Raw genomic sequence first — 12,580 nt, 5'->3', positions numbered from 1 at the left:
CACGAGGTGCCCAAAGTAGGACAAGCCTCAGTTTCAACATTTTTGCCTCGACAGATAGTGCAGGCTTGATTTCATCAAGGACCACATGTTTGTCTTTCTGGCAATCCAAGGTTTCCGCGAAGCTCCCCTCCAGCACCACATTTCAAACGGATTCATTTGTTTCCTTGCTGTTTTCTTCATTGTCCAGCTTTCACACCTCTACATGGCAATCAGGATGAGGAATGACAGGAGTTGCGGACTTGATGAAAACATGTGTGTGGTGTTTGTTTGTTTTCACAGCTTTTAGAATGTGAACAAAGATAAACACACTTACTTTCTGCTACGAAATCTTGACTGGCTACTAGTTTGTTCCTGGACACAACAGAAAAAGCTCGTTATGACCTATGAAGAGCCATTCTATATAAAGCGCCTTATCTCTCTAATGAGCTTTTAAAGTGTTTAGCATTTTTTCCATTAGTTTTAATATGACTGTTAATTACTTTTTAAACACTGCAATTTATTGTATTTTTAAAGCTGTATTTTTCATTTAAATATTTTTAAAAACTTCTTAAGTCCTTTGTAAAATTAAAAATATATATTTAAAAAAACACACCTTCTTAAGTCCCTTTATAGTTCCTTGGGCAAATGGTGCACATTATCAGGTCTCAAAGCAGTAATGGAAGCAGGCCACCATTGTGAAAAGGTGCTCAAGTGAGAGGCAAGGAACGATACACAGTTTTTAAAGTTCAAAACCCAAATTTTGTATTTGGCCAAATTAAAAAACAAAAAGTTGTGGTTCATTTTGTGTTGCCCTTTTATTTTATAGCTGTCCTGACCGTAAGTATCACCCGACATAGAGTTCAGATGATGGACTTTGTTTATATGTCAATACATCTGCCTCTAGGTTCTACGGTCCTTAAAGTGTGTGCTGTTATTCTAAAATACTTCCAGTATTTATGATACTCTGCCATCTCCTATAGCGACACAATCATTATACGAAGAAAAATAAAAGTGTGGCAGCCAAACAATGATCAAAACTGCCACTTTAAAAATCCAGCATTGGCTTAAACCTAGAATAAAGATCATACGCCACCGTCAGCAGATCCATTTCCAGAGGTTAATTTAAAGAAGAGCATACTGGATTGCTGCTCTTGAAAAGTTTAAAGTCGGCAGATCACACATCCCTGGGCAACATTTCACAAAGAAACAGGGCTTGTGTCTGAATAGAGCAAGGTATGTCCCCCCCAAGGCCATTTTGAAGACCCTCATGGAGACCTCTATCACCCTTCTGATGCAAGGGGGAAAATCTATCACTGGGGGAGCAAAAAAAAATTGATATTTATTTATTTTGTTTCTGCTAGCATCCAGCAGTAGGATTTTTTGAATTGAGAGTTCTCCCAAATCTAAATTAACCTTTAAATGTTTAAAAGGAAGAAGAAGAAGAAGCACATCAGTCGACATCTGGACAATTTCTGATAATCTCCAGGCCTTGTGTGGCCCCGCAATGTCAAAACGTGTCACATAAAATGATCCAAAATGAGGACAGGATGTGAATGCAGGCAGGATTTGGAGAGAAACACTGAAATGAAAAGAGATTCTCACAGACCGACCATAAGCAAAGAGAAATAGAGAAGTACCTTTGTAATGGATAGGATCTTAGACAGCAAGAGGGCCAAGCTCCTTCAAAGTATGGTGGCCACTGACATACCAAAAACCCATATTCATCATCCATGCCAGTATCCAACCCAGTTTCTACCAAGTTGCCTTTATCAACCTATCCAGGCAAAGGAACCTTACCTGCAGAGGAAGAGATTTTCTCCACCGGGACCAAATCCAAACCACATCCTTTCCAGACCAAACAAAAGATGGACAGCCATCCAAAAGACCTCAACATGCCCCCCGCCCTTAAGGGAGGAGAGAAACCACCTCCAGATTCCTGAACCAAAAGTCGAGACTTTACCTTATTCAGGGCTCCTGCTCCGGTCAAGATGATATGGGAGTTTTCCACTTGGATTGTCCTCTGTCCCAGCCGGACAAGGTAAGCCCCAATTCCGATAGCTCGACAGGTCACCTTCAAGCAGAAAGGTGCACGTGTTGGAAACTGCACACACCAACCCACAACTTTTTCTACTCACAAGGGTTTGGATTCCTGGGTGTGTGGATGTATACCAAAGCAACAACTAAAACAGAAAAAACCAGTTTGCGGGGTGGGGGGGGTGAGTGTGTGTATGTGGGCAGGTCCGACACCTAAGAAGAAATTAAGAATAATGGGACAGTGTCTAACCCAAGACTTGGAAAGCATGCATTGGACTTCACATGTTGATATGAAAGTAGTTAGAAGCAAATGAACCTAGACTTTTACACACTATGCTTTGAAAGTCATGTTAGAATGTTTCAAATGTTATTTTCAAAATATTTATTCTTTATGTAGGTTCCCCCCAATGGGCATTTTTAAGCCCCAGGGAAAGGCTAAACACCTGCCAATTGAAAATGATTTTGGGGGGTCCAAAAGGGTGTGTTTCTACTCCTGGAGCATGAGGTTTCAGGCCCAAGGATGAGCGGTTCCCCAAAACTGCTACTCCACTTCCTGCTTGTGTGCTTGTTTTCAAAACAGGTTTCCCAGCCATTTCTGGGACCAGTTGTTGTCCTGAGATATGCATTTAGCTTCCAAGCCCAATAGGATCGCCCAACCCACCCCCTGGTTTTCTATCACCCCTATTGGCGCATCCTCCACTTGATGAAAAAAATTACCATTCTAGCATCCACGTTATTTTCAAGCTCTTGATATACCTCTTGATAGCCCTGGCGGAAGCTTCTATTTGTGCCAGTGCATTCATGCCATTAATACTGTGTCTGATTCATCTCTAAAAGGGTTTCAGACTCGGGAATACACGAAAGAACGAGCACCGCTTGATGGAGAACAGCGCAGTGTTTTTTCCAAAATACGGCACCATGGTAAAGAAGGACATCACAGGAGAGAGAAGCCACTGTGTGTCACCAGGTGAAGAGGCCATTTCACCATTAGTCTTCTCCCCCCCCCCCCACACACACACAGAGGAGAATGATCACACTGTGATTCAGGATGGGTCCCTGCTCCCCTTCCTTCCACTTGTCATCCTTTGAGAGCCAGCAATCCTGTTGCATTGGGTATGGCTGGATCACTCAAATAACCTCAGCGCAGACAAGCTGCACATCCGTCCGGTCTCAGAAAAAGGAGCTGCCCGTTGCTACACTGCCTGAGTCACTCTTCCAATCAGTTAGCTCTGAGGGTTGGGACCAACTTTGCAGTGGACACCCTGGGGACGGATAGGATCGCCCCACATTGTCAAGGATGTTGGAGGCACAAAGAGGGAATGGAGAAAACAGAGAGCTCTTTCAGGGGGTGAGCAGAGCTAACCCAACCCTGAAGGACCCCTCATCACGACAGCTGACGTCCTGGAATCCGAGAGGCAATCAGAAAGCCTCAGCTTCCTGGAAGCCTTTCCAAAGGGTTGATATATTGAATGTTTCTAGCTCCCACCACCACACGCAAACAGACATAACTGCAAATTACCAGGTTGATTGTGATGATCCCTTCATACGCCAGAGATGATTCTCCTGCTATCATGCCAGACCCTCGCAGGTTCTCAGTCCCAAGGCCTTCTTCTTTCCCAATAATATCTGTAATTTTATACCTGGTAGGTTGAGGAGAAAGGAGGGGAAAAGGAAAGAGAAAGAAAAAACACATGTACGAGTTTATGGTTTGTGGATAAGTGCTTCGTGGAGGACGCCGACCAGCAAAAGCCCCAAAATGACACGACCTCAATATGTGGAGTTTTAACAAAGTTTCTTGTAATAAGGTACTTTTTCGGGAAAGGTAATTATAATGCAAGGAGGCCACATGTTGGCAGCTAACACAGCAAGTGAGCACAAGGTGTTTTTTGTTTGTTTGTTTGTTTAGGTGAAGTGCACAATTCTCTTTCTTTCCTGTCAAAATTCTAGCTCTCAAAGTTACTTTTAAAGCACATTCTTAGAGACATTTTGAACAAAATGGTTCCAAGTTTTATGTCAACCCACAATCAGTCCTAACAACAACAACAACAACAACAACAACAACAACAACAACAAAAAGGGAGGGGGAGAATCTGAAAGTAATAAAAAAAAGTGGGGAGCAAAATAGCAAGTAATGAAACAGGTAGCTTTTTAAAGAGAGAGATCTTCAATTCTTAACAGTAATGAATTGCTTCAAACCCTCCCCCCAAACTATATAAGGAGTTCCATGATAAAAGGGTTTTTAGAAGTATCATTCCAAGCTCCACAGGGGCGAGTCCCCAAGGTTGCAACAAATTTCAAAGTAGCACCGCATGCAACGATGAGGGATTTATCTTGGAACCCGAAGGCTGAACTACGACACAGAAAGGAAGGCATCACCCCCAGGATGTCTTCTCATCGGTCATGGGTGCTGGGGCAAAATATGTTTCATTTTAGGATGCCAGCATTGATCGACTTTAGCTCAGTCGTGACTTTAGCCTATTATATTTCATCCCGTCAAAATATCTAACTCCCATCCGTCTGTCTAATAGGTCCCGACAATCACTGCTTTTGTTCTCCGCTGTCAAGTCATCCCTGATCCATTGCAACCCTATGAATCGATGACGTCCAAATTGTCTTATCATTAACAAGCTTGCTCGGCTCTTGCTAACCCAAAGCAGGCCGCTTCCTGAATGCCTGGTTATCGGGGGGGGGGGGGCGTTCCTGTGAACCAGGACTTCTGGGAGGGAGGACCAAGAAGATGTGAGAGAGGGGGTGTCCAACTTGCCTCCTGCCGCATTGGGGAGGGCGCTCTTTCAGCCATTCCTTGTGTAGAAGTGCAAGAATGAACGATGATCCTCTCCACAGTATATTGTAAAAAACAAAACTAGCCCTTGATAGTGTCAGAAGACAAAACTTATTATGCTAAAACATGTTATAAAGAATCAAAGATCTAAAGTAACGACTGTGTTTTGTTTTTGATCCCAGGCTTTAAATACACCTACCTAGATTCTCCTTCATCTTCCACATGCTCACAATGTACCGAGTTCAAGGCACTGACTTTCTTATAATCCTGAGGAGTTAGGTACAAATACTTGAATCCCTAGGGGACGGGGAGATGGAGGGGGGGGAGCAGGAAAAAACATCATCAGAGAAGTTAATTTGTTTTCATTCCGACCAACGTTACCGCACTCCCCAAAGAATGTGACATTTTGCAAATTAAAAACACGATGTTCGGAACAATGTATTTCATCTCTAAGGGATAAAAAGTTACAGCCTGTAATTTACGGAGTTGAAGGTATAATGGTGATTTTTGGAAATTTACAAATATTTGTTAAAATCCCGGGGAACACCCAAGCTGGGCACTGCGAAGCATCTGAATTTCTGGCCTTTGTGATAGCCACAGTGTTTACCACTGGAACATGCAGAGACATGATGACACATTAGTATTCTCCCCCCTTTTTATATATAACTTTAAGTTGCAGAGAAAAATCTGTGGCAGATGAAAGCTCAGGAAGGGGAGGTCTGAGTAAACTGTTCTGAATGGATGGCTGTGATTCACCTCTTATCTCTGCCATACTTTTGATTACACTCTAGGTCCTCATGTCCACAGCTCCGCTGTGCTGGGACAGAACTCACAAATTACGCTTGTGCATGTGTGCCAGAGAGAGAGAGAGAGAGAGAGAGAGTTTAATCTTCTCTTTGTCCCCAAAATGGGAGCTCCACAAGATTGGCTGCATTATTATGCAGTTCTGGTATCGTGCTGGTATCTCCACTTGGCCTTACTTTGTAAGGGTCAGCCGGGTCTTCCCACGCCACGTGGAACATGTGGCGGATCTCCTCGGCCAAACCGATCCTAGCGCCGCTGTTGGCAGCCACGTAAATCCGGGGGATGCCTTGCTGCCGAGCCAGCTCTGACGCTCGAAGGAAAAGAAGGTCTTCTTGGGGCCCAAAGGACCCAATCCGGTACGTGATGTCATTGCTAATTACGATGATGTCCCGCCCGTCGGGATACTCAGGGGTTTTGAGAGTCATTCGCCAGGCCACCATCCCGATCTAGTACCAAGAGAGAAATCATCATGCAGGCTAATTTCTAGTTGCATTTATTGTGCCAACATATTCTCTTTGTCATTTTAAAAGTCCAGCTGAAGTCATTTCATCCTGATATATTTATTTATTTATTTATTTTATTTAAAATATTTCTACCCCACCTTTCTCCCTAAAAGGACTTAAGGCAAGCTTACTATACTGTAATGTTATTGGAAGCATCTTTGCAGAAGATGAAGGAGCAGAAAAAGGCAAAAGCGAAATAGGATGGTGGCGAAGGGGTGGGGGAAGAAGGCGGTGAAAAACAAAGAAGCAGCAAGAAAAGCAACAGTGATATCTGAGTTTAACTTGACAGTGCCAATTAAAGGACCTGAAAATCAAATCCTCCTCACGCGTAAAAGGAAGTTGCACCTAACTGAATAGGACTTGATTCTGAGTAAACCTGTGAGTTTAACACACACATAGCATCCTTTGACTTGTATTCCTGCATCGAGCAGGGGGTTGAACCTGATGGCCTTGTAGGTCTCTTCCTATGTCACTATTCTATGATTCTATGGCCTCACAGTAGCACCTGTGGTGAAGCTGCAGCCTACCAGCTGGCATTACAGTAAACAAGAGTGAAAGTGAGAGTGAGAGAGAGAGAAAGAGAGAGAGAGAGAACATGCTTTAAGCCAATAGAAAGCCAATGTGTTAGACGTGTGTCTTAGAAAAAAGGTTCACCAAACCAGTCATCAATTTTAGTGCAAAAATAAGAACAAAAAAGGGAAGTCTCACAAGCTGATAGAAAATAGGGACAAAGGTGAAAAACAGAATCCAGTAAGATTTTGAGTAAGACATCAGTAACGAAGCAAGCAATTTTTCATATCCCTACCAGGGAAACTCAATGACAACATCACATCAGGCAGGAAACACTCCAAGATCTGCTTCCCTCCGTCTGGGGCCCTTAAGAGGTTTCAACTACAGCCTCCATCAAAATCACCCCATGGAGCGAATGGTTGGGGATTATGAATAATGTCACCCCAAACATATTGAGAGTTTCAGACTGAAGAACGGTGCCTGCATGTCACAAGGTGAAGACAAGAGTGACAGAGCAGCGAGGCAAAGTAGCGTTTCCCGCAAGGATCCCTCCCATTGCCCTGGTGTCGCCACCACAGCTAAAAAGGAAGCATGGAAAATAGGAGGGGAAGGGAAGGGTGCCTGGAAGTCGCGGGGAGAGCTGGGGGCGCGAGATGCCTCCGGAAGATGCTTAAGAGTCTAATTTAAGTGTTTCTCTGTGTTGGCGAAATGATGTGTGCCACAGAATTTCCATAAGAAGTGGAACCATTATTCTCCTGTAGAAACGCATTTGGTCAGAAAGGTATCACTGACCAAGATTGGGGGAGGCAGGGGAAGGGGGGGCACGGAAATCAAACCGATGAATTATTCACCACCTCCGATCAGAAGCAATCATTATTTCTCATGTTCCAAACTGTGATTAGGGTTCTGGGCTGGGATGTCATTTGCTCCCTCGGTAACAACAGGAGTGCAGAATTGCATGTGCGGAAAAAGAAAAGAGTAAGGTACATAATGCGCAGGCTGTAGGGTGGTGTGTATATAATTTCTCACACATGTTCCCTCTCTCTCTCTCTCTCTCTCTCTCTCTCTCTCTCTCCACACATCGAAGGCCACAGCTTAAAGGCCCTCCGAACAGGGAAAGCTGCAACGCTATACATGATCGGAACCAAGAGAAGTTCATTATGAGTGAATTAACTTCGGACGGGGGCTCAAAGTTCCTTTAGTACAGACCTGGGCAAAGTGCAGCCCGAGGGCCACATACGGCCCGCAAGCCACTCCTGTCCAGCCCGCGGGCAGTTTTGAACCTCAAAACCATGTATAGCTTTTGGTCTAAAGTTGATCAGTTGTTTAACATACTGCAAAAAAACCTCTTTAGTATTTGTGAAGATTAACAAGTTTAAAATAAAAACAATAACATCACTGTTTCATTTTATTTTTAAGTAAAGTTGGTTCGGCCCCCGAACACAGTTCAGATTTTTCATGTGCCCCCCCTATAGAAATTAATTGCCCACCCCTCCTTTAGTACCAAGGAAAAGGCACGGAAGTTGTCTACAGGGAGCTATTACCCTCTTGGCTCAAATGGCCAGGGAAGTGTTACAGTTAAATACACTATACGTCTGGATACGGATATGGGCTTATATTTTAATGTACTCTTACAACCTGCATTGACACCAGGATGCTCCTAAAAACGGCACACTGGTGAATTCAGAGATCCATCTAGTCCAGCCTCTCAGAGCTTGATGGAAAACAACTCCCATCATCCCTAGGCAATGCAGAATAATGACAAATTTAAGAACTCGGTGTGTGTATGTATGTGGGATTCCACGGGGGGCAAGAAGTCCCGGAGGTTTTAGGGGAGTTTCCCCAAAAGGTTGTGAATAACCTGAAAGAAATCCACGGAACTAGAGCGGGGGCTTGACCAAGGTTGTCCATGCGAGAGAGGAGGGGGCCTGCCCTGCAATGATAAACCGTAGGCCCTTCTGGAAGCTCAAAAGCAGGAGTTGAAGGCCAAGCTCGCTCCTGCTGTTGTTCCCCAGAGCGAGGTACTCAGAACCTGCCCCTTGAAACGTGGAGGTAGCACACAAGTGACATGGCCAGCAGCCACAGATAAATGTATCCCCAATTTTGCAATTTGTAAAATTCCCCCCTTTTTAAAGCCCTTCAACTGCCTGTTGCAAAAGATGGTGGTCTATGCAGATATCCAATCAATGGAATGGTTAGTCGTATTAAAAATCGGCATACGTGGCTATTATCTGGAGATGCAAATCAGCAGACCTTCTGGAAGCGAGCTCGGCAACTCCTTCCAGGAGCAAACACATTCTGTCTGCGCCAGAATGTGGCCAAACTGGGCTACTCAGAAGCAGGAGAGAGGCAAACAGTACGACCGGTGGGACCCAAAGGTTTCCAGAAGCGCAACAAAGGTACGCACCCCAAGATACAGCAACAAAGACCCAGCACCTTCCGGGGTCTCCAGGAACCTTGGTCAGTGTGAGCTGGGAAAGAAAGCCAGCAAACCTGGAGGTGGGGTGATGGGGGAATGACATGACCTACTTAAGCCTTTTTGGCATTGATAATAATCTTGAAAATGAGGACAGGTTTCAGTGGCAAGAACTCTCTGATGAAGCACATTTTAATGAGGGGTGGGTGGGGGAAGTCGACAATGCATTCCAGGAGGTGGCCATCTCTGATGTCCCGGGGATCATTTCCACTTCTCTTAGACCTCAGAGGTCTGCCTCCCTCATTCTGGCCCAGGGGGTGGGTGGGGTGGGGATGAAATCCTTCTCGGGGGGAAAAACTGGTAAACAGCGCAACCCAAAGTCTCTAGGGTCCGTGTGATCGGCCACACGTGGGTTGCTATTCTGTGCCGTCGAGTGGGAACTGACTTCACAGCGGCTCTGATAAGGTTGTGAGCTACGTACTTAAGGAGTGGTTTTTACAGCTTCTACACCCCCAGTGAGCTTCCATGGCTAAGTGGGGATTTGAACCCAGGCCTCCTGAATCCTATTCCATCACTCGATCCGCTATGCCACCCTAGGTATCATTTAAGACTTTGCTTGCTCCCAACCCTGCAACTTGTTTCAAGTCAGAAAAGAGTCTCTTCTCCCCCCCCCCCCAAAAAAATGGTTCTTTTAAACAACCCATTTGGGGCCTGAAAGAGACCCAGAAGAATCGTCTCTGAATGGTAAAATTGTGCTCTCCCTCCCCCCCCACCCGCATGAGACTTCTCGGGGTGCTATTTGCCATTTTCCCTGAAGTACAACGTTTGCTATGGGAAGGGCGAGACCGGCTCATGCGCGCAGCCTTGGGCGGCTCGGTGTTTTGTTTCATTTCCCATTAATAATTACATTATGCTGGAACCACTCCTGCACGCCCTCGGTCTTTGCAAGGAAGCGGGTCAGTCGATCCCTGAGGTGGTCAATCTGCCAGCCTGCCGAGATTTAGAAAGAGGGCAATCTTACACGGTGCCCTCAAAAGAAACCCGAAGGTATAAACCTGTCTGCGCAGGGCACCTTTTTCCTAATAAGCCGCTTCGGTCTGGCAAAGACACTTGAATGCCAATGTCTACCAGCAAGGAGAGTGTTTTTGAGAAAAAGTTCAATTTTTTAAAGAGGATTTCTGTCCCTATTCTAAACCTGCCGCTGGTGTAAAAGAAGGAGTGTGACATCTAGCGTCGAAAGGGGGGGAAGACAACTGAGACACCGGTGATTTTTGAAGGGCTGGCTGGAGCGAGGGCACGCTGCCAACGGTGCCAATCAAAAAGACAAGGAAGAAGTCCATCGGTGGGGGAAAAGAAGGATCTTCCGGGTGGCTCTGCTCCTGCCAAAAAGGGGGAGACAGACTACCTTCCTCTCGCAACCTACAAGAGGAGGGTGTTTACAATCAAAACCAATATACTGTACACCCAAACAGCAAAAGGCTGTTTTCCTTGAGCGAGTCACAGTTAGAGATTCAAGAGAATTTTATTACTTTTTGTTTGTTTGTTTGTTTAATTACCAAAATTCATACACCTCTTTATTCAAGAGGGTTAAAAATTCCGAATGCGCGAGAAAGTGAAATAGATATTTCTCCATTCAGGCTCAAGGCATGAAGAGTTTCAAATCTTCAGAGTCAAGTCACTACAGATTTAACTACAACAAGCTTCATTTTTTCCCCTAAGGGCTTTTTCACCATCTTGTTGACATACCTATGGAGGCATCATGGTTTTCTCCATTCTGAAAATAACGGCACTTACTAAATTTGTAAACAGAGAAAGAAACGAGCTTGCTTGTTTTGTTTCTCCCCAGAACAGTTGCCAACATTTACAGACTCGTTTGGGGAGGATGGAAAGATGGTTTTCAAAAATCCCAAGACAAGACAAAGTTAAGGCGCCAGATCTTCCCCATCCCTAGCCAGAGGTGGGCTAACCCCGGACGTCCTAAGGAAAAAGTTAATATTTGCGCTATTGACTGATTTATTGCTGTCAGCCAACAATATGGAATAGACAACTAAAATGTAAACGCGCAAAGCACAACACCGAAGAGACCTGCTGGAGGCGAAACCCTACATGAGCTACTCCGTACACATCGAAGAGATTCTGCCTCCCTTAAGAAGGAAATATTCAGACTTAGGGGCCAAGCAACTAATGATTAGCTATCATTTTACTGCAGTATTTTTTTATTTTGGATTCAGGCGCCTTGAATTGATTTGTCACCGGAATACTATCTAATGCTGTAAGAATGTCTTGATCAACAGCAGGTCCCAGGAGGGCTGGGGGAATCCCAAAGTTTCTGTCCCTATTCTAGCAGAATAGGGACAGAAACTTTTTCGCCCCTTGCAGAGTGAGGGGAAAAAACTGATTTCCCCATCCCCAATCAAAACATCATGGTGGGGAGGCCAAAAGCAGTCCAATCAAGACTGAGTATGCTGAATGGCTAGGAAATGGAGAATGCCAGTTCTGGAGACAGAAAAGACACGGTGGGGAAAGGACTTGGCTGGCTGGCATTCTGGCCCACCCCAGATCGCACGCAACATTTTGTTATAATTTCCAACTAGAGTTTTTGTTTTGCTTTGTTTTGGGTGTGTGTGTTATAGATGCCCTGCTTGTGGTTTTTTTGTTTGTTTGTTTGTTTGTTTTAAGATGTATTTCACTGGTCATTAAGAGAAATATGACATTGGACTATTAGACCTGTGGTCCAATTCAGCTGGGATCATTCTTACGTCCCAGCTTCCAAAACAGACATTGAGATCGGCTTCTCAAATTCAAAGAGAGAATGGCACAAAAAAGCATACGAAGCTTCACTGTGGTATCTCTGCACTCAAGAGAGAGATGTCACGATGATCTGATCTTTGCTGCCATGCAAGGTTGGCCATGGTATTTGAACATGAAATGTACAACTGTTGTTGTCCTGAACATTTGACACCAGTTCTTACTCCAGGATCTTCAAGGGAGATGACACATTTTGCAAAGAGTGCAGATACAACCAGTTGTGACGTCTTTCACACTAATGTGCAAACTTCCCAGCGGTTTGAGCAGTACAACGACGGAACCAACAACCTTGAGATGGGGCGAGTGCTCCAACGCTGGAGGCATTCAAGAGAAAATTAGACAGCCCTCTGTCAGATACGCTAAGATTAAAATTCCTGCATTCAGCATGGGGTGCTCAACTTGATGGTCTTATAAGACCTCTGCCAACTCTATTATACTATGATTTTTTATCTCAATTTTCCTTCAAGAACACATTCCACGCCCCCCCCCCAATTTTCATCTTCCATTGATACACCTGAAAACTACACTGACAACAAGCTGAAACTTTCTCTTGATATGTAGGACTGTTCTGAACATGTGTACCAAATTTCATTCCAATATTCCACTGCTCAAGGACGGCACTGAATTACAAGAAAAGCTAAAGCTCCTGAATTAAACGAGAAAGGTCTTGCATCATCCACCTAGTGAAAAACGGGATTGTGACCTCTGGACTACCGGTGAAACATTATGGTCACAAGGGCAGTT

The 12,580-nt window shown here is 44.6% G+C and overlaps 1 protein-coding gene across 8 annotated transcripts in view; it reads right to left on the bottom strand.

Moving 5' to 3' along the window:
- Window positions 1–12,580, bottom strand: part of ACACA (acetyl-CoA carboxylase alpha) — a 179,953-nt gene that overhangs the window by 54,824 nt on the left and 112,549 nt on the right. For all 8 annotated transcript variants that reach the window (XM_072978512.2, XM_020786841.3, XM_020786845.3 and 5 more), the window contains 4 exons: window positions 5,776–6,045; window positions 4,995–5,092; window positions 3,533–3,653; window positions 1,940–2,050 (listed from right to left, as the gene is read on the bottom strand). In XM_072978512.2, coding sequence (XP_072834613.2) covers window positions 1,940–2,050; window positions 3,533–3,653; window positions 4,995–5,092; window positions 5,776–6,045 — 600 coding nt within the window. The remainder of the gene's footprint in view (window positions 1–1,939; window positions 2,051–3,532; window positions 3,654–4,994; window positions 5,093–5,775; window positions 6,046–12,580) is intronic.

The sequence above is a fragment of the Pogona vitticeps genome, chromosome 7, assembly GCF_051106095.1.
Source record: "Pogona vitticeps strain Pit_001003342236 chromosome 7, PviZW2.1, whole genome shotgun sequence".
Classification (NCBI taxonomy): Eukaryota; Metazoa; Chordata; class Lepidosauria; order Squamata; family Agamidae; genus Pogona; species Pogona vitticeps.
This window is presented reverse-complemented; position numbering and strand designations above follow the sequence as displayed.